This window comes from Triturus cristatus, chromosome 12 (assembly GCF_964204655.1).
Source record: "Triturus cristatus chromosome 12, aTriCri1.1, whole genome shotgun sequence".
NCBI classification, from domain to species: Eukaryota; Metazoa; Chordata; class Amphibia; order Caudata; family Salamandridae; genus Triturus; species Triturus cristatus.
The window spans coordinates 602,854,318-602,878,726 of record NC_140595.1 but is presented as its reverse complement, the minus strand read 5'-3'; the positions used below and the strand labels follow the sequence as shown (position 1 = coordinate 602,878,726).

The 24,409-nt window shown below is 46.4% G+C and overlaps 1 protein-coding gene across 5 annotated transcripts in view; it reads right to left on the bottom strand.

Moving 5' to 3' along the window:
• Nucleotides 1-24,409, bottom strand: part of TERF2 (telomeric repeat binding factor 2) — a 454,983-nt gene that overhangs the window by 92,159 nt on the left and 338,415 nt on the right. For all 5 annotated transcript variants that reach the window (XR_014972240.1, XR_014972241.1, XM_085638741.1 and 2 more), the window contains one exon: nt 18,372-18,773. Coding sequence is in view for 3 of the 5 variants with exons in the window: in XM_085638741.1 (XP_085494867.1) it covers nt 18,372-18,773 (402 nt within the window). In the remaining 2 variants the exon portion in view is untranslated. The remainder of the gene's footprint in view (nt 1-18,371; nt 18,774-24,409) is intronic.

The following is a 24,409-nucleotide window of genomic DNA, read 5'->3' as shown; positions in this document are numbered from 1 at the left end:
ATCTATGATTCCACGACTGGAACAACATCCTTGTATCCATAAGGACCAGCTCAAAGCTGCTCCAATTTAGGAAAAAGTTGAAGAATCACCTATTTTTAAAACCTGCTCTATCACAATGCATTAAGTGTCCACAACCCAGACACCTCTTCTATCACTCGTTGACTTCATGCTGGTCTTTGACCCTGTGCAGTTACCTCTGCTTTTTGGCTAGGCTCACGCTATAGCAATACCATATACATACTTACATAGAATTCAGTCATGCAGCCCACTGAAGTAATGGCAATAAGGAATACAGTTTTTAGCGTCAAAAGTATCGAAGAGCAACTGTGCATAGGCACGAAGGACATGCACATCAAGAAAGTCAAGACTAGGTTGATGCCCCACTGAAGCATCATAAATGGTGGGGGAGGGAGAATATGTTTCAAACCTTCGATAAAACAATTCACAACCGTTGATTTGAAAAAAACTGCTGGTTTTGCAAACATAGAGAAGCCAACAAGGCTGACAGGTGACCTTTTACTGTTGTAAATGAAAGGCCCTTCGGGGCAAACAAAAGGACTTCAGAAAGTCCAGTCTGCAAAAGAGAAGTCTTTCAGGTAACACACAAAGCAACAAACCTTTTCCAGCACTAAGCAGAGATGGACTTGGTCAAAAGGCATCTGTCGCTGACCGTTTACCTACTTAGGTGCTGCATAAATGTTGTGTGGTTTTCTCCAAAAACTAGCCTCATTTATAACGCATGAGGATTCTCAGTATCACAGCAGGATTACCATCTTCTGTATAATAACTCTGTATTAGGGTCACCACTATCGCCATACTTGGCTGACATGCCCACAGTGCCATTACACATGTAGGTAGAACCCCTGAGGGTACCTTTCGGGTATATGAGTACCACATCTTTGCTGAGTAAACCAGGGGAGAAGAAACTTCCATGCTGACGAGACGCTAAAGTCCCAGCATGCAGACACTACAGCACGCAGTGGTCTCACATCCCTCGCAGGGTGTCCGACTCGAGACCAAGACGGGGTCCTTTGCCCTCTCACATAAGGTAATGGGGTTGGCTCTTTCCTATGGAGAGTCTTGGCTATACCCCTAAATACATGCTAGGCACAATTAGGTACACCTAGTTAGGGTTTGCATCGTAGGAGTTTGCATTATTATTACGGTCATATATTTATATGCCTACATATATTCACTGTTTTAGCACTACGGTAGAATTCTACCTTTTATTTTCTCTATTAGTGCTGATAATCGTCTATATCTGTTTCTGTCTCAGGGTTGTTGCAGCACATGTATTTTGTACTAGAATTACGCTGGTTCAATAAATGCTTAATGAAAAAGACCAGTTTATTCTGTATATCTCTCTGAGACAAAGTGAGCACGAGTGACTGAGTGAAAAATACTGTACTGTTTCCACGATTTCTGAAGGGTCAGGGTTGTCATGTTCAATAGTTGTCAGAAACGATTCGCTTCTTGGTAAGGTTGTGGTGCTTATACTGGTACTGTGAGCTAGCTGGTTTACAGACTAACATATCCTTTGTGGGTGTCTGGAACCAGTCTGGATACCAATCCCTTAGTTTATGCAGTCTAAACGCGCAGATCCTATATAGATTTATAGGAACTACACGACAAAACAGTAAGTCCTCCCGAGGCTTTAGAAGTTCTGAGTACCACACCCTAGGCTCAGACCGGGGCAATAAAGATAACTTGGGCACGGTCTTGCCTGAACTTCTGCAGTACTCGAGGGCAGGAAAGGGAGCACTAGAGACGCATTCAGAAATCATAGGCCCATTTTATCCAGAATGTGTACCATAGTGAAAGCCTTGGAAGAAATTGCAGTACCCAAAACATCTAACTTTGCACGTTGTCAGTGTTGGAGAAGAACAAGTTACTTACCTTCGGTAACGCTTTTTCTGGTGGATACAGTATCTGCCTGTGGATTCCTCACCTTGTGAATATCCCCTGCGCCAGCAACATTCGGAAACTTTTGTAGCAGTCCACGCCGATGGGGTCGAAGATGACGTCACAGAGACACGGCTCCGCTCGCGACTCCGCTGACGTCACCGGCTCCATAAGAAGACCTCGTCGGCGTTATGACGTCAGTTCCGCCCCATTTTTCCGTGCCTTCGAGGCACACGGACGGACTGACAGCAATATATATATACACAGTATACACAGTACACAATATGCATATCAACACACTCAGTGTGGAAAATAAATAACAAAGAACAAGAAATAACATAATGCTTTTGACAGTGATAAACACATTTGAAACCCATCAATAGAATTACAGGCATAGAAATACCGGTATAGAAGGATGGACAACGGGGAGGCGGGTGGGTCAGTGAGGAATCCACAGGCAGATACTGTATCCACCAGAAAAAGCGTTACCGAAGGTAAGTAACTTGTTCTTCTGATGGATACATCTGCCAGTGGATTCCTCACCTTGTGAATAGATTCCACAGCAGTCCCCACTCCCGGAGGAGGGTGTCCACCCTTCTATACCAGAAAGTCCTGAAGGACGGATCGCGCAAAATGTCCGTCCCTCCTCACCTCGGTGTCTAAGCAATAATGTTTTGCGAAGGTGTGGAGGGAGGCTCAAGTTGCCGCCCTACAAATGTCCTCCACAGGAACACCCCTAGATAAGGCAGATGTAGAAGACTTTGCCCTGGTAGAATGAGCCCTCAAACCCTCCGGAGGCTCCTTACCAGCTAGGGAGTAGCAGATCTTGATGCATAGTACAATCCATCTGGAAAGGGTGCGCTTGTGCACCGCACGACCCTTTCTGCAGCCAGCAAAGCCCACAAAGAGCTGGTCATCAATCCTGTAGTCTTTTGTCCTGTCCAGATAAAAGCTCACCGCCCTCTTAGGGTCCAAGCGGTGAAGCCTCTCCTCCTCCTTGGAAGGGTGTGGGGGAGGATAAAAGGAAGGAAGGGTAATGGACTGCCCCAGATGGAAGGGAGTTACCACCTTAGGCAAAAACGCAGCCCTGGTCCTGAGTACCATTCGTTCAGCATGAATGGTCAAGAATGGGGGCTTCGAACTTAGAGCTTGAAGCTCACTTACCCTCCTTGCCGAGGTAATTGCAACGAGGAATACCGTCTTAAAAGACAAGAGCGTCAGGGGACACTTGTGTAAGGGCTCGAAGGGAGAACCCATGAGATAGGTTAAGACAAGGTTTAAGTCCCATTGAGGCACAATAAATGGAGTAGGAGGAAATTTGTTTGTAAGGCCCTTTATAAAACGAAGAACAATAGGAGACTTAAACAGCGACGGCTGATCCGGCAAACAAAGGAAAGCCGATAGAGCCGAAAAATATCCTTTCACAGTAGCCACAGCAAAGCCTTGCTGGGCAAGAGAAAGAGCAAACTGTAGAATATTAGACAGACGAGCCTTTAAGGGATCAATGGACCTCTCTCCACACCAGAGAACAAATTTAGACCACCTATATGAATAAATAGATTTGGTGGAGTGTCGCCTGGCCGATAAAATAACATCCACCACATCCGGCGGGAGAGAGAAAGAACTCAGGTTGCCCCGTTCAATCTCCAGGCATGAAGGTGTAAGCTCTGGAGGTGGGGGTGTAGAACCTGCCCCTCCGACTGCGAGAGGAGGTCTGCCCTCAGAGGGAGACGGAGTGGAGGGCACGACGAGAGGTGGAGAAGATCTGTGTACCACACCCTTCTTGGCCAATCCGGGGCGATCAATATGACTTGGGCCCGGTCTTGGCGAATCTTCCTCAGAAACCGAGGAATCAAGGGTATGGGAGGAAACGCGTAAAGGAGTCGCGAGCCCCAACTCAGCTGAAACGCGTCCCATAATGCTCCCTGCATCGGATACTGGAGACTGCAGAACAACGGACAGTGTGCGTTCTCGCGAGTGGCAAACAGGTCCACCCGAGGGGTTCCCCACGTCCGAAAGACGTGACGAACCACCTCCGGATGGAGCCTCCACTCGTGGTCGGCGGAGAACTGCCGACTGAGACTGTCCGCACGCACGTTCAGAACTCCGGCCAGATGATTTGCCATCAGACAAATCTGATGGTCCTGAGCCCAGGACCATAGACGCAGGGCCTCTCTGCAAAGACAAAGAGACCCCACTCCTCCCTGTTTGTTTATATACCACATCGCGGTAGTGTTGTCCGTCAGGACTTGAACAGACTGACCGCGAAGGGAAGGGAGGAAGGCCTTGAGCGCCAAGCGTATCGCCTGCAATTCCAGAAGGTTGATGTGAAGCAACCTTTCCTCTGGAGACCAAAGACCCTTGATCTCCAGATCCCCCAGATGAGCACCCCACCCTAAGGTGGATGCATCCGTTATCACTGTGGCCACCGATGGAGGTAAATGAAAGGGCTTTCCTTGGGACAGATTGCCCTCCACACTCCACCATGATAGATCCGCTGCAGCTTCTCCGGAAATCCTCACAGACTCCCTGAGATCTCCCTTGTGCTGATACCACTGCTTGCGGAGGCACCACTGGAGCGCCCTCATGCGCCAGCGTGCATGGCTGACCAACAGAATGCAGGAAGCGAACAGACCGAGCAGGCGAAGGACCTTCAGAACTGGAACAACCGCTCCGTTGTAAAATAAAGGAATCATTTCCTGTATGTCGAGAATCCTTTGAGGAGGAGGGAATGCCCGACACACAGTAGTGTCCAGTACCACACCTATGAACAGGTTGCGCTGAGAGGGTACCAGGTGAGATTTGAGCACATTGATCGAAAAACCCAATCTGTACAACAGCCGAGTTGTATCCTGCAGATGACACAGCACCTTCTCCGACGACTTGATCAGCCAGTCGTCCAAATAAGGGAAAACTGAAATCCCCGACCTTCTGAGATGGGCTGCTACCACTGCCATCACCTTTGTGAAGACTCGAGGTGCCGAAGTAAGACCAAACGGGAGGACCGCAAACTGATAATGTTGCGACCCTACCGTAAACCGGAGGTACTTCCTGTGCGACTTCAGAATGGGGATGTGGAAATACGCATCCTGCAAGTCGAGTGACACCATCCAATCCTCCTGATTCAGCGCCTGCAGAACCTGCGCAAGAGTGAGCATCTTGAACTTCTCCTGTTTCAGGTAAAAGTTCAAGATTCTGAGGTCCAATATTGGACGCAATCTGCCGTCCTTTTTCGGAATCAGAAAATACCGGGAGTAGCATCCCTGACCCCTCTCCTGCTCCGGAACCACCTCTATCGCACCTTTTTGAAACAGCTTCAGAACTTCCTCCTGCAGGAGAAGACGGTGGTCCTCCGAGCAAGCTCCCTGGCAAGGAGGGTAATTTGGAGGAAACTCCCGAAAGGGAAGGGTGTACCCATTTTCTACAAGATCTAGAACCCAGAGATCCGTAGTTACAGACTCCCAATCTTGTAGAAAATGGGTAAGCCGGCCCCCCACAGGACCAGCATGATCCGGAATGTCGGATCTAAGGCTGCTTTGCGGTGGTGGGAGGGGCTGAGGAAGAGGAAGAGGAGGAGGAGAGTTGACGGCCACGTGAGCGACCCCTGATCCTTCCTCTGTATCCCCTGGACGAAGAACCTTGCTGTTGCTGCTGCTGCTGCTGGGTTGGTCTATAAGTGCGAAAAGTCGCCCTTCTAAAACCTCCATACCTTTTGAAAGTTCCTCTCGGCTGGGATTGAAGGCCCAACGACATAGCCGTAGCCTTACTTTCTTTAAAGCGTTCGAGAGCAGCATCTGCCTTCTTCCCGAACAAACCTGACCCATCAAAAGGTAAGTCCAATAAAGTCGACTGCACATCAGAAGAGAATTCAGAAGACTTCAGCCACGCACCCCTCCTGGTGGCAACCGAAGACCCCATGACTCTGGCAACTGAGTCAGCTGTGTCCAGACCACTTTGGGTAACTTGGCGAGCAGATAATACCTCATTGAAGCCGGCCCTATCCTCTTCTGACAGCTTCGGTGCCAACTTCTTTGCCGAGTCCATAAGCGCGTGTATATAACGCCCCAACAAACACGTTGCATTTGATGACTTTAGAGCCATACTGGCCGATGAAAACACCTTTTTGGCCGATTGGTCCACCTTCTTGGCCTCCCTGTCTCCTGGAACCTGAGGAAATGCCCCTTTTGATCGCCCCGAACAAGCCGCCTGAACCACCAAGCTCTCAGGCGAAGGGTGCGAAGTTAAAAATTCAGGATCTCCTGGAGCCACTCTATATCTCCTTGCGACTGCCCTGGAGACTGCAGGAGCTGAAAAAGGTTTGCGCCATACCACTAGCACAGGTTCCATAATAGCTTCGTTAAAAGGCAACAAAGGCTCCGAGACAGCAGCAGGTGAATGCAACACCTCAGTTAGAATATTAGATTTAAATTCGGTTGTCGGCAATTGGAGATCCAACAATTCCGCAGCTTTTCTAATCACCGCATGATATGGTGCGGCTTCTTTAGAGGGCTCATCCGATGGTGGAGGGATCTCCCACTCTGGAGACAATTCCAGTCCACTTGCCTCCTTTAATTCATCAAACACATCGTCAGAGTCAGCCAACTCACCCTCTTCAGCCTCTTCCACCAGAAAGCGTCTTTCATCCACCACTCTCTGTGCTTCCCTTCTTGAACGAATCCGAACCTGCGGCGTCGGCGGCGCCGTGATCGAATCCGACGGCGCTGGCAGTGGCGTCGAACGCGGATCAGCCGGCGTCGAACGAAGAGGGAAGCGGCGTCGATGTCCTCGGCGCCGGTAGCTACCAAGACGGCGTCGCTGGATAGAAGGGCATAAACGGAGCTTGAGGATAAACCTGCGGCACTCCCAAATTGTAAGCCATTGGACCCATCGGACCCATAGGTGCACCAGGGGCATACATGGCCCTTGAAAATACCCCGTACATTGCATTCAGATAATGCGTAGGGTCTTGACCTGGACCAGGAAAAGCAGGATACTGGTCAGGTAACACCGGACTCGGGCCTGCCGGCGCCGACGGTGGAACAAGCGGCGTCACTGTCTCACCTGGAACCTGACGATCATCATCCGGGACCGGAGTCGGAGACGGAGCCGGAGGACTTGCTGGAGCCGGAGATGGAACCGGCATCGGGGATGACACCGGCACCGGAGATTCAGCCGGAGCCGGCGAAGCCACTGGAGAAGGAGCCGGAGGTGAAGCCGGGACCGGAGAAGGAGACACCGACTCTCTCCGACGTCGAGCAGGCGACTTCGACTTCGGAGCCGAACCTTTATCTGAATGATGACGCGAGGAATGCCTCCTCTTCTTCTTATGCTTCTTACTCTTTGAAGCATGCCCCGAAGTCGACTTGGACGCCGACCTCGACCTCGACCTGGATCCAGACCTCCTTCTTCCTCTTTTCTCCTTCTTCTTCATTCTGGCGATGAAGAGCTTCGCCTCTCTTTCTTTAAGCGCCTTCGAGCTCATCTTTCTACAACTTGAGCAGCCTTCCACATCGTGGTCTGAAGACGAACACCAAACACAATCGTCGTGCGGGTCGGGGATAGACATGTGCTTGCCACATTCACGACAAGGCTTGAACCCAGACTTTCTCGTCGACATTTTTCAAAGAGGAACAGAGAAAATCAGAATAAACACAAAGTAACAAGTGAAGCTACTAGCAACGATTCCCGAAATCCGTTGGCGTCGTCGGCGCGGAAAAAAGGGAACTGACGTCATCACGCCGACGAGGTCTTCTTATGGAGCCGGTGACGTCAGCGGAGTCGCGAGCGGAGCCGTGTCTCTGTGACGTCATCTTCGACCCCATCGGCGTGGACTGCTACAAAAGTTTCCGAATGTTGCTGGCGCAGGGGATATTCACAAGGTGAGGAATCCACTGGCAGATGTATCCATCAGAACATATCCACCCAGTGCTCTTGCCATTAATTGAAGATGAACTGCACCACCTCCGGGTGAAGAAGTCACTCGTGGCCGTCCGATGATACGTGCTCAAATCTTCAGCTCTGGCATTTAATAACCCTGCTAGGTGGTTGGTGACCAAAAAGACTTTATGTTGCTTTATGATCCCATTCTGCCCTGCTTGCTTCAGTACTATATGGTTGTCCATTATGATCTATACCAGCATTCCCTTGGTGGATCGCAGGAAGGCTTTCAGGGTTAAACAGATCACCCACAGCTCCAGGAAGATGATGTGGAGCCAGCTTTCTGCAGGCGAGTGGAGGGCTCTGATCTCCACATCTCCTTTTTGCCCCCCCCCCCGGCCCAGCAGTGATGCATCTGTCACCCATGTGAGCTCCAGCTGTTGCCACAGGTCATGTGAACATCTATCAGACACCACTGCAGATCCCAAGCTGTCTCGTATGAGATCAGTATAATCCCAAGCTGTCTCCTATGAGATCAGTATGGGGTTGTGAGAAAGTGCCATCTTTCTTGCATGGTATGCCCCCACTTTTTGCTGAATTGCTGACTGTACTTTGACTGAGTGTGCCCTGGGCTCCTGCCAATCAGGTGCCCAGGGCCTATGTTCCTTCCCTAAAACCTAAAACCCTGGCCACATGTCAGCCCCTGGTAAATGGTACCCTAGGTACCCAGGGCCTTGTGACCAGGGAAGGCCTCTAAGGGCTGCAGCACTTATGGTGCCAACCTTAGAGGCCCTGTACCCTAACACAAACACACTGGCCTTGCAGGCTGAGTGTCTGGGTACAAGACAAAACAAAGAGTCGACATGGCACTAGGCTGTGTGCCATGCCCACAACCTACACTGCCCTGGCATACATCAGCCACCCCTCTAGCTGGGTGCCCTATGCCAGTGGTGTGGGCACAGGAGCATGAGCCCTGTGCCACTACGGTACCCAGGTCCATTCCTGGGCACTGTAAGTGCAATGCTGCCATTTGAGAGTATATGGTGCTGGGAGCTCGTCAAACACGAACTCCACAGCACCATAATGGCAACACTAAAGACTGAGAAGTTTGGTATCAAACTTCTCAGCACATTAAACCCGCACTGATGCCAGTGTGGGATTTAATGTACAAAGCACTACAGAGGGCATCTTAGAGATGCCCCCTGAAACCTGACCTACAATCCACGTCTGTCTGCTGGACCCCTGGGTGGAGAGCCCCCGCTCTCCTGGGCCTGCAACAATGCACATCCTGGGCGAGATGCTAGGTCTCCTCCCCCAGGATGGGCAGGGGTAAGCTTCAAAGGCATGCCGCCTTTGTGAGCTTCTCCAGGCCACTTGCTGTACTCAGCAACTGGCCCCCACCGGTTCTGAACCCCACTCTGGCGGGAAGACTGTCCGGAAACCCCAAGTAAGGACAGGGGATGTGCCAGCCTCTGCCAACCCCACCTCTCAGGTGGGAGAGGCGAGGTGAAGCACATCTCCGGGCTCTCGCCATCTTGAAGATGGGAAGCCCTGCCCAATCAGAACTAGGCTTCTGCCCCCCTCCCACAGGAGAGTGGCAGGATAGGGGGTGTACCCACCCCAGGGCAAGGACCCATTGGTCCCTGCCCTTTACCTACCTGTAACACCCCTAAATCTAGTATTTAGGCGCACCCTGAACCTTCCTTCCTCAGATTCCAGATTCTAAACTAGCAAAGAAGAACAATAAGAAAGAAGACCTGCCGTGCAGCTTCTAAGAAGAGGAAGACACCAACTGCTTTGGCCCCCAGCCCTACCGGCCTGTCGACCCTCGAACCAGCTAAGTCCCGGCACCTCCTGCGGCCAGCAACCTCACAAACCCCGGAGGACCTGGCTATCTTGTGACTCCGAACACCTGGGACTCCCAGGAGCAGTGGCTCTGCTCAAAGCAAGTTTCGAACCCCTGGCATCAGCCCGGAACCGCGAACCCTGCACACTATGCACCCGCCAAGCCTGGCCTGTGTCGGAGTGGACAAAGACCCCGAGGACGTCCCGCCGGCGAGTGTGACCCCGAATCCGGGACTCAAGGACCCACCTTGACGCTCCTGACGATGCCTGCAGCCTCAGAACCAGAGACCCCCCCAACCGCGATCAACAGAGGGTAATATTTCCCGACATCAAAAGCACCCCTGCACCCGGCGCCCTGCGGCCCCCCTGTGCCCGACTCCTGGGTACCTACCTATCCGCCAACTACCCAACTTACCTCTCGAAGTGGTGGTGGCACCTGAAGAATCTTCGTCCCCGAGCTTGCAGCCTTTGTTCGTCCTTGAGCTTTACCATTGAAACGCATTGAGCGCCCGAAGGCTCAAAAGCACCCTGCACCCAGCCGCCCAAGTGGCCCTGGCAGTGCAACTTCTACTCCTACATACTTCCCCATTTGCCCTGAGCGAGTGACCAGGAGCTCAGCTGCCACAGCCGCGTGGCCTGCTAGTCAGCAGCCACCAACCAAGGCCCCCCTGCCTCCCATAGGATAACATTGGGCCTAACTCAATCTGCACCCGGCTGCCCCTGTGCCACTGAGGGTGTAACAACTGTACTTACCTGACCCTGGGAGACCCTTGAGTCTATGCCCAGAACCTTAACTCTGCCAGTCGAGTACTTACCCAAAAGCCGATAACTCACTTTTCTTCCATAGGGTAACATTGACTGGCTTCTTCTGAAATTTCTTCTGTGTGTGGAGTTTCTAAACTTTAAAATATTCACTTAAAATCGACAGAGTAACGGAAATACTCACCTGCTATTAGGAGAGATCCCAGTGCTGGATCTTGGTGCCCAGCACTGACCCTGAAAAGTACTCATAACCGTACTTACCACTAACTCAATTTTCTCCCATAGGAAACCATTGACTGTTTTTCTGTGAAATTTCTTCTGTCGATTTTTGCAAACTACAAATATTCTTTAAAAATCGTACCAACTGTGAAAACGTAATTACTTACCTGTTTTAGATAAATGCCCCAGTACTGAGCCTAGGAGCCCAGCACTGGATTACAAAAGTAACAAGAACATACTTTACCCGTAACTTGAATTTTCTCCCATAGGAAACCATTGACTGTTTTTCTATGAAATTTCTTCTAAGTGTCGATTTTGCAAACTTATAAATATTCCTTAAAATTGCCTGTGTAACTTAAACGCAGTTTCTCAACTGCTTACAGGTGGTACACTAGTGCTGGATCTAGGATCCAACACTGACCTAGAAAAAGTAACCATAACCCCACTTACCTGCTAAATGAATTTCCTTCCATAGGATAACATTGGTAATTTGATTAGCAAAAGTTTCTAAGTGTCAACTTTTAAAATAGCAAAATATTGCTTAAAAATCACCACAGTAACCAAAACGAATGTACTCATATGTTTCCAAGAACTGTCCCAGGACTGAATCTAGGATCCAGTCCTGGAGTTAGAAAAGTAATCCTGAAAGTAATCAAGTGCACATAACTTAAAACATTACCATTGAGCTCAATGTATTATTGTGTTTGAAATTGTGTTGCTTATTGCAACAAAATTGTAACTATTTATCTGCAAAAGTCAATTGCCTATTACAAAGTTTTTAACTAAAGCATCTCATTCGGAGAAAGTATATTTTGATACCTATTGTTGGTTCTAAAATAAAACAACCATATATTTTTTTATACAAACCATTGGCCTAGAGTTCAGTTCTTGATTGTGTGAGACCATTTGCTGACTGAGTGTGTACAACAAATGCTTTACACTGTCCTCTGATACTGCCTTACTGCTCGACCAAGCTACCACTTTAGAGAGTAAGGTTATATCTAACTTTAGCCTCTGCCAAACCTCTGGGGACTGTGGACTCTGTACACACTGTACCTATTTGGGAACAGTATATACAGAGCCACTTTCTCACAGGGGTCGGAGAGTTGGCCCTCATGCTGGGCTGACAGGGACCTGAGGTTCAACTGAGGGGCCTTCAGATGCAATCTGGAGTATGGGAAAAGGAAGATGCATGAGGACAGGAGACCAAAAAGCTTCAGAGCCAGCCTCGCTGGCATCCAGGACTGATCCTGAAAGATTGGGATAATATCTAAAATATGATGGTCTTGGTGTGGTGGGGTGAAGATTTTGAACGCCATCATGTTCTATACCTCCCCACTAAAGAGATATTCTGCACAGAGTCAGGTGTACTTCGGCTCGTTGATGGAAAACCACAAACAATATCAAGTGGCTGACCGTCATTTAGAGGTGGTTCATAACTGGCTGTAGCAAGCCTGTGTTCAGCAGTCGGTAGACGAGACAAGAATACATGTACTCATGGGGCACGACAAACAAAGTGTTCTTTGTCAAAACTGGACTACAGGTAACGCCTGTGGGACTGGAGGATATGTGTGCCCTGCAAGCCCAAGAATGCCATCCATTCTACTGGGTTAACAGCAGGAAAAAAAAACCATCGGACCCAACTTGACATCTTGAATTTGTGTCTGTAGGAAGGCAGTTAGCGTGTGAAGCTCCAGAATGAGCCTGGAGACCCCATTCTTTTTGGGGACGAGGGAATATAGGGAATAACATCTCTCACCTTTCTCCAAGTTTGGTACTGATTCAATGGCACCTTTGGAGAACAGAAGAAATATATCCTACATCAGGATTTGCAAGTGTTCCTCCAAAGTTTGTTCTGCTATGGAAGGCAAATGGTTGGGGAGGAAAAGGAACCCCTTGAGTAACCTTTGCACTTAAGGAGCTGGTGAAGAAATTGTTTCGCTGGTGTCAACTGTCCTAAGGATCATGCAATCACTCAGAAGTAATTGAACCTCTTTAGGGCAGAGTCTACCTTGACACCTACAATCTGCATCCATCACGCGGCACATCTATTAAGGATGCCTGCACAGCGCCCAAAAATCCAGTAGACCTCATCCATGTGTGCCTTCTCAAAACTACACCGGTACCAACAGCCATGTCAATGCAATCTGTAGAATCCATTTCAGCACAAACTACAAACTTTGCTGCATCTGGTCTGTTATTTTTTGTTTGTTTCAAAGAGGTTCTTAGATCTTCTGGGATTGCTAGAAAGATCTTGCTAGCCATGTCCCAGAGAGAACGTGTGTATCTTCTCAGCAAGTAAGCAGCGTTTCAGGACCTCAGAGTCAAACTCACAGGATGAAAACATTCTCTTGCTGAATGTATCAATTGATTTGAATTCCCTGTCCGTGGGACTGGTCGGAAAAGAGTTATGATTAACCGTGCTAGTTGAAGCCTTACATTAAAGCACTTCGGTGCAGGGTGTAAAAGATTCTGGGTCACCAGGAGCTGGTCTCAAGCTGGGCAACCAGTCTTAAGTGGTGGATAGGAACGGGGTTTTGAGCACGTAACTATTAAAGTATCAGTAAGGCTTCATTAAAAGCTAAGAATGTCTCAGAGGTCATAGGCACTGGCTGAAGAATCTCTATGAGGACATTCAACTTGTATTGATGGAGGGCAACTGGAATTCTAGCACCTCAACGACCATCTGGACAACCTTTGGAAACAAAGCACTTTCCTACGTTGGAGGTTCATGTGGTAAAGTTAGCTCAGTTTCAGAGGATGTATCCAACCGACAGTCATTTTGTAGATTTAGGTATAATGCATCATCAATATAATGAGGATGGGTCTGAGTCCAAGCCAAAAAAAGAGAACGGAGCCTCTGTTGGCATGACGGAGACCTCGCACCCCAGCACCCAGATACCCCCACAGGTAACAGTGCCATGCTCTACAAATGCTGATTGACTGACTGATTGATTGATTGATTGATTGATTGATTGGTAGCTGTATCGTAGTAGAGATGTTGAGCTAGAATCAGGCAGAAAGGCAACCAGTTGTACTTCTGCAATCTTGTAGCGCGACATCAGCTGGTCTCAGGCTGAGGTCGGTTTAGGATTCGACAAGGGTTTGATCGTAGGGTTGTCAATCATCCCATCAGGGGTAGTATCGCTGCAGCAGGAACCGGCGTGGATCTCAGAAAAGTTGTAGAAGTCTGTACAAGAACCAGAAAAGAACCATGTTCCAGAGGGGCAAATGGCATCAGGGGAGGGCTCACCAGTGGTAATCCGACTGGTCCCCTGTGGTTCCTTGAGAGCCCAGGAGCCCTTCAAAGGGTGCTGGCATTGCAACGAAAATATGCAGCATGGTCTCCAAATACGGTCACAAACATTTTGGGCACACCAGAATCAACTGAGGACTTGGCTTCAAAGCAAGGGAAATTGGACAGATATGATGTTTATCTTCATGCTGTTGTGCCTTCACTTTACTAGAGTGGGGTTGAGTCCGACTTCATCTTTTTATGTATTTGTTTGAACTTAGACTACAACTTACCCCCAGAGACTTTGAGCGGGAAGCGGGCCTGCAATTTTGCAGAAGTGGGACTTGCGCTGAGACAGCAACTCTGAAAACTCTTCTTGTATTCGGTGATGTAGAGCATTGCCAGATCACCTTCAGGTGTATCGTTGCGTAATTGTTGCACAACTATGAGTCGTGGCTAGAGCTCAGGCATCCCAAGCACCAGAGACACACCACACATTGTGCAGTTTCGTGACTGACATCTGCTTCCCGCAGTCATGGGAAGGATTGAAGCCTGAAGGTTGTGGAGAGGACATTGTTTTTTACTGCACTGTAGTGTAGAAATACTTAGGGGATGTCAGAAGAACCGGTAAAGTGAAGAGCGAAACTTTGGACCCACTTTGGAAGGTGCAGAAAGAAACAAACTCACACCATCCTGCAGGGGTGGAGCTTATTGGGACTCTGTCTCATCACTTCTGGGGTAGTGCAGAGCCAACACGGGGCTGCACAGTGCCAACTGTCGTATGTGTAATCGCTGCTGTGAAGTTTTACGGATCTAGTCTGGTTCCTGAGGAATATTCAAAAGGTAAGAAATCTGTGGTTAGAAGTAACCATCAGAATGTGCACTCAGTAAAGCGTTTGATTCTGAAAAAAAATTATGCTTACTGGAGGGCGGGACACGACAGTCATAATGGGGAATGATGTAAGATGAATACCAATATGCAATGGGGTGAATTTTCAAATATGGAATGTGGGTTCAATAGGTGGAATGGGAAAAATAGTTAATTGAAACTTATGTTGGTTGTTAAGCTGCAAAAAGACAATGATATATTAAAACAATGTTTAGCAGTAGCTATGACAAATACTGCAAAATCACCACACTTGAATTACTTACCATTACTAAAGATAGGTACTAATGGAATACAGGATTACGTGACCATTCAAATCAAATCTCCATCACTGGAAAATCAAACAGAGATTAGGTATACAGGGAATGGAAATTGGCTGAGTAGGGTAGATGCACAAACACTTTGGTCGTTTACACTACAAATACCATCTGTTACAGTATAACGCTTCTACATGTTCAAAACAGAGGAGGCTTGGTTCAAGCGTAACTTACTAATATGGCCATTGTAAATGTGTGTGGAGACTACTTAAAAGAAAACAGGAAGTGTACAACAAAATGACAGACATTGACTCAGGTAAAGAGGTTTTAAAATACTGTCTGTGGAAACTGTCCATTATGAAATTAGTGCCCAAGGCATAATGCTTGTAAAATGCATATGAGTATTAAAAATGGTTTCCTTGCCCTCTCCTGGCTACCTATTGGAAAGAAGTCCTAAGTCATATTAAAAAGGTGTTAGGGTATCCCCTGCCGGAGGATCTGCTTGTGGTTCTTTTGGGCCTTAGACCAGTAACCCTGCGAGCTATGACGGGCCGCGATCGACACCTTAGCCTCCACATGCTGGGTGCTGCAAAACAAACGGTGGCTCTTTATTGGAAGAAACCAGAAACGCCCTCCATAATTGTGTGGTTTTCCCGCTTGTGGCATGTGGTGGCGATGGAGTTACTCACGGCTCGTCTTCACTTCCGAGATACCAAGTTCAGGAAGCTCTGGAAACCTTTGGTGGATCATCTGGGGCGACTGGAGCATGTTAGATTACAACCACCACGACTCTGGGCCTTGAAGTTCTTTGATGATGTAGGAGACCCTACGGACCCAGGGGGTTTCTGGAGACCTGTGGACGGTTTGCAGTATACGCCCCTTGCAGCCGCCCTCCCAGAAGAGAGGACCTTGACCCTGGAAGATTAAGTTCGCAGCCACCATCAGATAGCAATAGTGGGGCCCACACTCCTTCCCCCCCGCCATGCCTCCCTCCTTTGCACCTTGCTTTCCCCCTTCCTTCTCCCTCGCTCTGATTTCCCCCCCAGTTGGTTGGTCACCTTCTTGTCAACCCTCGATGTAGGAACAATAGCGGATAGCTCCAACGCTGTCATAGCGTAGCGAGGACGGAGTGCTCAATATCCTGTTGTTATATTGTCATGGCCTGCCTGCTGGTCGCTGAGCCACCCAATGCCCTGTACGTCACTGACGAATGCTATTGTGCCTGCACGGACCAAAATCTAGCCAATGTGGACCATGTTAAGCTGTACCCCTGGGAAAACACGAATGGGGCACAGTAGAGGGATCACCTCTGTGCTGCTGGGTCGGGAAGACATGGAACGTTGGGACGCACTGCTTGATATGGTTGAACTATACACTATATAGGATGGAATATATTCAGGTACAGCTAAGCCCTAATGAGAAATGTATAGAAGCCAGAATACATGCGCTCTATAGGATAAGGGGTCATTGGCCCTAGGGAGCGCGATTGGTGATTTTCAGTATGTTCCAGCGAACTTGGCAATGTTACTGTTATATAATCATGCCTGCAAGGCAGGTAGATTAAACAGGGCATAATGTCTATAAGGCGGGTGGTCCTGTTAATTGGTTACTGTGTATGGGCCTGCTTCTTGGGTGTCAGAAGGACCTCATTGTTCTCTTTCTTCTGCCTCCGTCTTTTGAAATCTGAGGTTTTTTGCTGCCGACCTATATGGTTGTAGGCGAACAAGCTGTGCAATGACCTTGGCAAGACCTTTACCATCAATAAAAGTTGATTATAAAAAAAAATGGTTTTCTCACCACATACGCCTTTGAAGCTGTGTTAGTTCTAGTTCAGCATGGGGCTTTTCCTTTGTCAGTATAAGGTAATGTTATTTGAGTATGTATTTACATATGGGCCACGCAAAGAGAAAATGTGCTTCTTGGGGTTAAACACTACAAGCGAGGACCTAGCTAAGGAGCAGTGACTAAACATTACTAGGATATATTCTATTGCAATTGACAATGGTTCAGAGATCATCACATGCTCAGATTGTGCATAATCTCATCTGTTGGGTATCATGGAGCACATGAGGTGTGAACACCAAGGGCTTGGGTAAATACCTCATCGCTCCCAACTGAGTCAACACATTGATTGATTTGAAATCTTCCTCACAACTCACCTACGACGTCCAGGTCAGTCACCGGAACCCAATGCGGTGGCAGTAGACATGCAGGAGGCACCCACGTCCCTCCACGCCTGTTTGACACAAGGCCACCCCCTTGCACCAACCGAACCCATGAATGAACCACTGATACCCCTTAACTGTGCTGTTGTCAACCAATACCACATACAAATGGACTTAGGGGTTGCGGATACAGGTACCACAAGCTAAACTTAAAATTGTCAAAGACGCAACACTTTTCTTTTAACTGAATACGGCTGAATCCTCCTTTCACTATGTATACTGGATCCAAACCTCTGTCCAGCTCTTTTTGTTTATGGCATGGATAACAGTTATGAACGGGCACACTGTACTGCACACCATATGTTATTTTGTACTGTTTACTCAAAACTGATGTTCACTTCTGATGGATAACACCGTAAGAAGCAAATGTTGCGATAATGTCACATGCAATGTAATCCCTGTACTCTGAAAATGTGTTGTCAAATAGGATAAAGAAACCAAAAATAATAAAGAGATTCAAACAAAATGAAGCAAGGGGGGCGTAATGAAGATTTATCAAATTAGCAAAATCAGGGTGTACTTTTGGGATTAGGGATCAGGAGTTTAGAATATCAAGTTATGTTTATGAAAGACTGCATAGCAGGCCGAAATGCACTGCAAACAAGAAAGAAACAGAGATGGACATACATGCATCTTAGGCATTTACGTGCAATGGAAGTAAACCAGTGTTTAGGCCCAGTGCCGGTGGTACACACTCATATGTAACTTCACTACTAAGAACAAAACAAATCAATAACCAATTTGAGTCACCAGTGGCAAAATGAGTGCTATAATATTCGAAGGCTCATAATCCAGCATTTTATTTGTAGTTCAAAGGCTTTCCAAATGTTCCAACTTGATTAAAATAAACAAGTTAATTTGGCCATCACAATAAGGCCGGCATAACTATTGAAAGGAGGAATGAAATTTAGATCCAAATGTCAAATTACACGGTTCTTGACTTATCAGCTTGGCCTTGATAAAGTGATCAAGGAGATTGTGAAACGTGTTGACTGAACAGCTTGAATTAGCCTAATCAAGTAGAAATATTTAGAATGCATATGGACTACAAATAATATACGGGATTAAAAACTTAAAAGTATGTTGAGCGCTAATTTTGTCCCTGGTGCATTTACAAAATAGCGCAAAAATGGAAAAATAAATAAAATGGAAAAAATGCTTACCTGCCAGGCCTTGAGGGAGATGAAGTTTTGATATGCAGCGTTGAAGTGGATGAAGTGGCGGCGGTGGATTTGGCAACAGATGTCAATCTCAGTCTCTGAGGTGGCTCTGGACTCTCGTTAAAGTCACCAACTTGACTGTCTTTCTCAGTAACGAGTTTCCCTATAGACATAGTATGTTTGTTCCTCTTTGAAGAGTTCGATTTAGAGTCCAATGCAGAACACCCCTTGTTCCTTGATGATTGCTTTTTTTCTAAAAAGATAGGGTACTTTGACTTCTGGTATGAAAGGTCTGTCTCGCAAAGTTGAGAAAACGCAGCATCAGAGTCCTGTACATCAGATAGCCTCATGAAGGCAGCTTTCAGAGCACTGAGACTGTGAGTCTCTGGGCTGTCAACCTCTTGACTAAAACAAAAAACAAACAAACCACGTGTAAGCAAAGGCAACATGAATATCAGGAAAAGGGAAGTCAACCCACAGGACACAAAACAGATCTTAGCCTGGAGAAGGCCACAAGCTATGAAAGGTGAAAAGAGTTTATGAGAAAAGCATGTTTGGGTCACCTATAAACTATTTCACACAAACAAATTCAGTCTCAGATATCAACTGCCATTCAGTATTGTGATGAGCGACTGCTGCCCTTCTCTGTGTGCTACCACTATCTACCCACCAAATCACCCAAAAGTAAGCTGGCATACAATCACCCGTTAACCAAAGACCTTTGTGTACACATTTAAGAAACTGGTACTTCCTAAAGTGCTGTTTCTGCCATCCCCACTCAACTACCATTCTTTTCATTTGCTTCTATTGCATGAACGTCAGGTTTTCATAATGCCCAAGAACCTAAACAGTCTTTCAGAGAAAATGACATCTGTTTTAATAGTTGAGAAACTGGTGTTTTTCAGAGCTGATTAGTGATATCAGACAGACACGCTTTTTAAGTGTTTTTGCAACTCAAGTATTTCACACATACGGCTACTGCAGAAGTCCAATTGATTCATGACTTGTTCCAAGGGCTTGCAAATAAAAGCCAATGATTATGAATACCAGCTAAGAAGGAAACCATGGAAAATTAGAAATGTGAAAACATGAAAGTACCCTTTATGAGTAATGTTATTCTGTGCCTGCATAGTAAGTCTCACTCGGAGAGCAATAGGAGATCAGTAAAAGCACATTTTCAAGAACATGGTATGGTATGTCATTGCATGCTATGGCCCGTATAGTATGGTACTGCTTGTCGCTGCATAGGATGGTATGGTATTATATGATACGGTATGGCCTGTCATTGTATTGTATGGTATGGTCTGTCATTGTACAGTATGCTATGATATGGCCTGTCATTATATAGTAAAGTATGGTCTGTCATAGTATGGTATGGCCTGTTGTTGCATAGTATGGTAAAATCCATCTTAACTACATATTTCTAAAACTTCATTTATGGCCCGATTGTGCATGGTAGGAAGTATCCTTCGCTTTCTCCAACAAGAGATTCAGATTTTAGATGGTGTCCCCTCACCTATGAGAGGTGGGCCGTAGCCTAGGGAGTTCTCTAATCCTTGGTCAAGGAGGACTTGGAACTGGAAAAAGAGGGGTGGCTTGGCTCCAATGGAGGGCAGTTTCAGAGGTATCAAATGTAAACCCCTGCTATTTTGCTATGTATCCGTTCAGCAGCCAGTAGGCATCATGTAATATTTAATTCCCCACACGTTACGCTTAATATTAGACTACAAAACAAGCAAACGAGTCATCAAATTAGAAGTTCTGAATGTAATTAAAGGTTGTTGCTAATTTTCATTATAATTGTCTGCAAATCCAAATGGATCACTAAATACATATGCAGGAGAAGTGCTGCTCTTATTTTTTTGGAAAAGCAGCAATAACAAATTCCCTCTTACTGGTTGAATGTATCTATTCAGGGTGCTTTCTGCAGCATCCAGCTGCTGGGCCCTCTGCCTTCCCCCTACCTTGCTTCCTATAACACACTCATTCACTTGTGCACAAACAAATAAAAAGTTCTCATTGGATTCCTAGAGGTAGGGAGGTGAACCCAGTCCTGGAAGAAAAAGTATAAAAGTTTTTAACTGCCAAGAAGAGCTACACTTTCGTAGAGAATACTTTTTTGTTTTAGTTTTACATAGTGCGAACTAGACCCGCTTTACATGAGCACCAATTGTGTTATAGACAGGCACATTCATTTTTGTTAGGCACTGGGAGATTATGTGATTTGCCCAGAATCACAGGATGTTGAGTGTCCATGCCGAGACTCGAACCCGGTTCCCCAGTTTCGAGGTCAACCGCCCTAGCCGTTAGGCCATACCCTCTCCCTTTTTAGGTCGAGCCTGGGCAGCGCATGCACTGCCCTGCGAGGCATGCTGTATTGGAGTATGCACTTGAAGCCCTGCCCACTCTCCACACATATTTGTCATTGGCTTGTGTCATTGCCCCTGGTAAATTCTGGCTTCTTTTCACAAATAGGTTTGTTAGTCCCTCCTTAGTACCACCTTGTCTTCATTTGTAACTTCCCATGAGGACTGGCCCTTTTACCTCGGTTGTTACACGGTACGTCTTATTTGGTCTGTAAGCAATATTTTCTTTAATGAATCTGCGTTCCGGGGACAGGCACCGGAGTGCGTCCTAAAGTGAAAAGAGATAATGTCCAGCTCCTCTCCTGGAAATAGCGGTACCCCTCGGTTTCTACAGGCCGGGTGCCCCTTTGTGACAGTCTGCGGTCCACACCGGCTGAACTACATGGTGTGCCAAACTGACTTTCCATTTTTTATTATTTACAAAAATGCTCTTATTTTTTCTTGTTTTTCTTTTATCTCCCTTCTATTCTGTGAGCAATATGTCTTCCTAAAGCTGTCTGCCCCACCCTCACGTTAGAAGTCACAAGAAGTCTTTACAAAATCCTTCTGCCTGTTCCACACACAAAATGAGGGGGTGGGGTTTGAAACATAGTTGACATAATCATCATAAGAGTTGCATTCAGAAAAGCATTTCGTGTTTCTCCCTGATGAGCATGTAGATATCTTTCTGAAAAGAAGAGCGTTCTGCATTTTAGAGGTCTGAGATATGTTAGACATCAATATATAAGCGTGTGAATATGCGATGGTAGTTACTAAGTAATGCCACAGAATGCTCCACAACAGAGTATGTTCTTGCATAACATGTTACATAATTAGCTTTCAAAAACTGCTGAATTCAACAGCTATGCAACATGATTTGATTCTGCACCCCCTCATGAACGCGCAGCTCCAGCTCATGAGGCAGACATGCACGCACCTGCATGCACGATGTCCGTCAGTAAAGTTCTCTCACACATACACACACACTGCTGCCCTCTGTGTCTCCCAATCACTATCTCTCTGCAGCTCCGTTTCCTCCTCTCCACATCTCTCACAAAGATGCTTCCTCTCCTTCTGTCTCTTTCTTGCCCTGTCTCCCTCCTCTCACTCCTTTTCTTCCCCTTCCATCTCTTTCAACAGGCAGTGGAGACCGCAGAAATCTCTTCCTGTCCTTGGCAGATGATTCGAAATTGTAAAACGAATTCAGTTCAAAACCTTGTGTATAGCTTTCAAGTCCCGGCATAGCCAGGACCCTACTGAGTTAACTCACTACTTTAAACCCTATACCTCTCAACAGAATTCTGGTCAGCTGCCTGCAGAAACCTTGCTGTCCCCTAATTCAACAAGCATCTGCAATGTAATAGGTCTCACATTACTGAAAGTTTGAGCTATTGGCGTTGCATTATTATTTGCAACGCCACTACATCAAATTTTCAGTAATGCGAGACCTACTGCATTCCAAATGCTTGTTTAATGCAGCCTCTCTATCACACACAAAGCAGGATAATAGCGGGATATGGTTGACCTAATGCATTAAACTAATTTAGGTAAGTGGCATGTCATTTCGCCCTTATTTGCCAAATAAAGACACTTGTGCATTGGATGTGTGTACAGAGCAAGTCTTGCACGCCCATTAAAGAGACATTCCATTGATCTGGCTAAGTTGTAAAAGAGTAGGAGTGAGTGCAAGACATGACGTTATGAGCAAGGATGCCGACTTTGGAACTGTGGAACCAGGTTTGATCCTAGGTACATCACTTAACTTCCCTCTCCCTAATAAACAAATCTGACCTTGTGCCATGTTACCGGTGCTCACAGAAAGCACTCCAAAGTTCTTGGGCAGAGTTTGCGATATATATATATATATAGTGATATATAATATATCAAGCAATACACGGCAGGTCGGGAGCACACAAAAAAGTACGGGCTTGAGACTAACACGAAGCGTTAGGCATCTTGATAAAAGATGCACTCTCTTGGAGTGCTTCAGGTAAAAGAAACAAGCAATGGGGCAAGAGTGACGACGGCAATAAGCATCGGAGCGCGATGGAGAGAAATAAACAGTACCTTGATATGAGCTTGACCAGCGGAGGGGAACCTAAGGAAATCAATCAGCATACCTGCCAACCTGAACAACAAGCATTGGCATAGCCAATAGGTCTCGCCTTTGGGACCTTATAAGTTTTGAGTTATACAGCACAATATCCTTGGTGCAACATCATCAAGTGTTGCATGGCTAAACACTTATACGATCCCAAAGGCGAAACCTATTGGCTATGCCAATGCTTGTTTCTCCCGAAGCTAATACCACTATGGACAAAGGAGCCAGCACAGTGCCAATCTTTAAATTACTCTATAAGCACATTATGATTACATAACAAGAGTTTTTACGTTGAGAAAATAAAAGAAAACTAAATATTCTAATGGGTGTGGTGTTATTACTCCCTTGATAATGGTTAATATGAATACAGGAATCTCAAATTGAAAGCATTTCACAGACTTCCGGCACCAGTGTTAGAAATGCACAACGTTGAATCAAATACAACAAGCTGAACGGAATCCCACAGTGATGCTGTCCACATAAATAATACACCGAGGTGCCACAAATCACCAAGAAATTGCAGCAGATGCATAAAAAAGACACAAGAGAGACACTCCCATCTAAACATCAAGGCACACTTCCAGCCAGCATAGCCAACATTTGGATTTTGCACTAGCTACCTAAACAAAAACAAATTTAAGTTTAATATTTTCACGCTGACTCATAACGCGTCTTAGATCGCCGAGAACTCATGCTATTCAGGGAACAGCCGACGTGAAAGCTCCTTGGCAGGTCCTTCCGCCTGAGTGAGCAGCCCCTGCTGAGCTGACCACCTAAGTGCTGCAACGTCTATGCGAATAAAGGGCAGTCTCTGGGCCCAGAGCTTCATATATGACTCAACCTATCTGGGAACTTGTTCACAAGGAAGACAATGCCAAGTGTAGACATTTGTAAACTACTCCTCTGTTTAAATAAGCATACGTCATCTTAAATGGCGCAGCAAGAAATAGCAGAATGCAGCGAAATGGAATGCCACATTTTCTTATTACAGTTGATTCGTAATGTCAGAAATAGTCTGTAACGAGAAAACCGAAGCTAGGTGTTCGTGTATGCTTGTTTCAGGTATTCGAAGACCGTACAACATAGTTATGTACACAAATCCTTTCTTTAAAAGGGTAACTGGTGGACATGCGCCTCAAATAGGGATTGTAAAGGAATCCCTAATATAAATGACATTAAAAAGAGAAAAAAACAAAGCGGAAATCTAAGTATTTTATTTACAAGCTAGCTATTCACCAGTACATTGACTATTTAGATCTCGTCTAGGAAGGGCATTCTAATAAAAAAGGTATGCAGAAATAAGCCACCTCTGTTCATTTCTTGCTAGGCGGGGACGGTTTTCTGACACTTTCATTCACTTCGTACTTCTTAAACTGTGTGAATTCTCGGACTTCCCGTGGCTGGCAATTAATTTTACAATAACAGAAAAGCAATTCACAAAATGAACACTGCAGGTCAGTGCTAGCTCTAAGAAAATCTTGGTAACACACGCAGAGAGACAATATAAATATACATTCCTTTACTTCGGAAGGTTATAGGTCTTTTCGAAGCAATGTGGGTACCCGTAATAAATGTTTTCATTTCGGTGGGGGAGG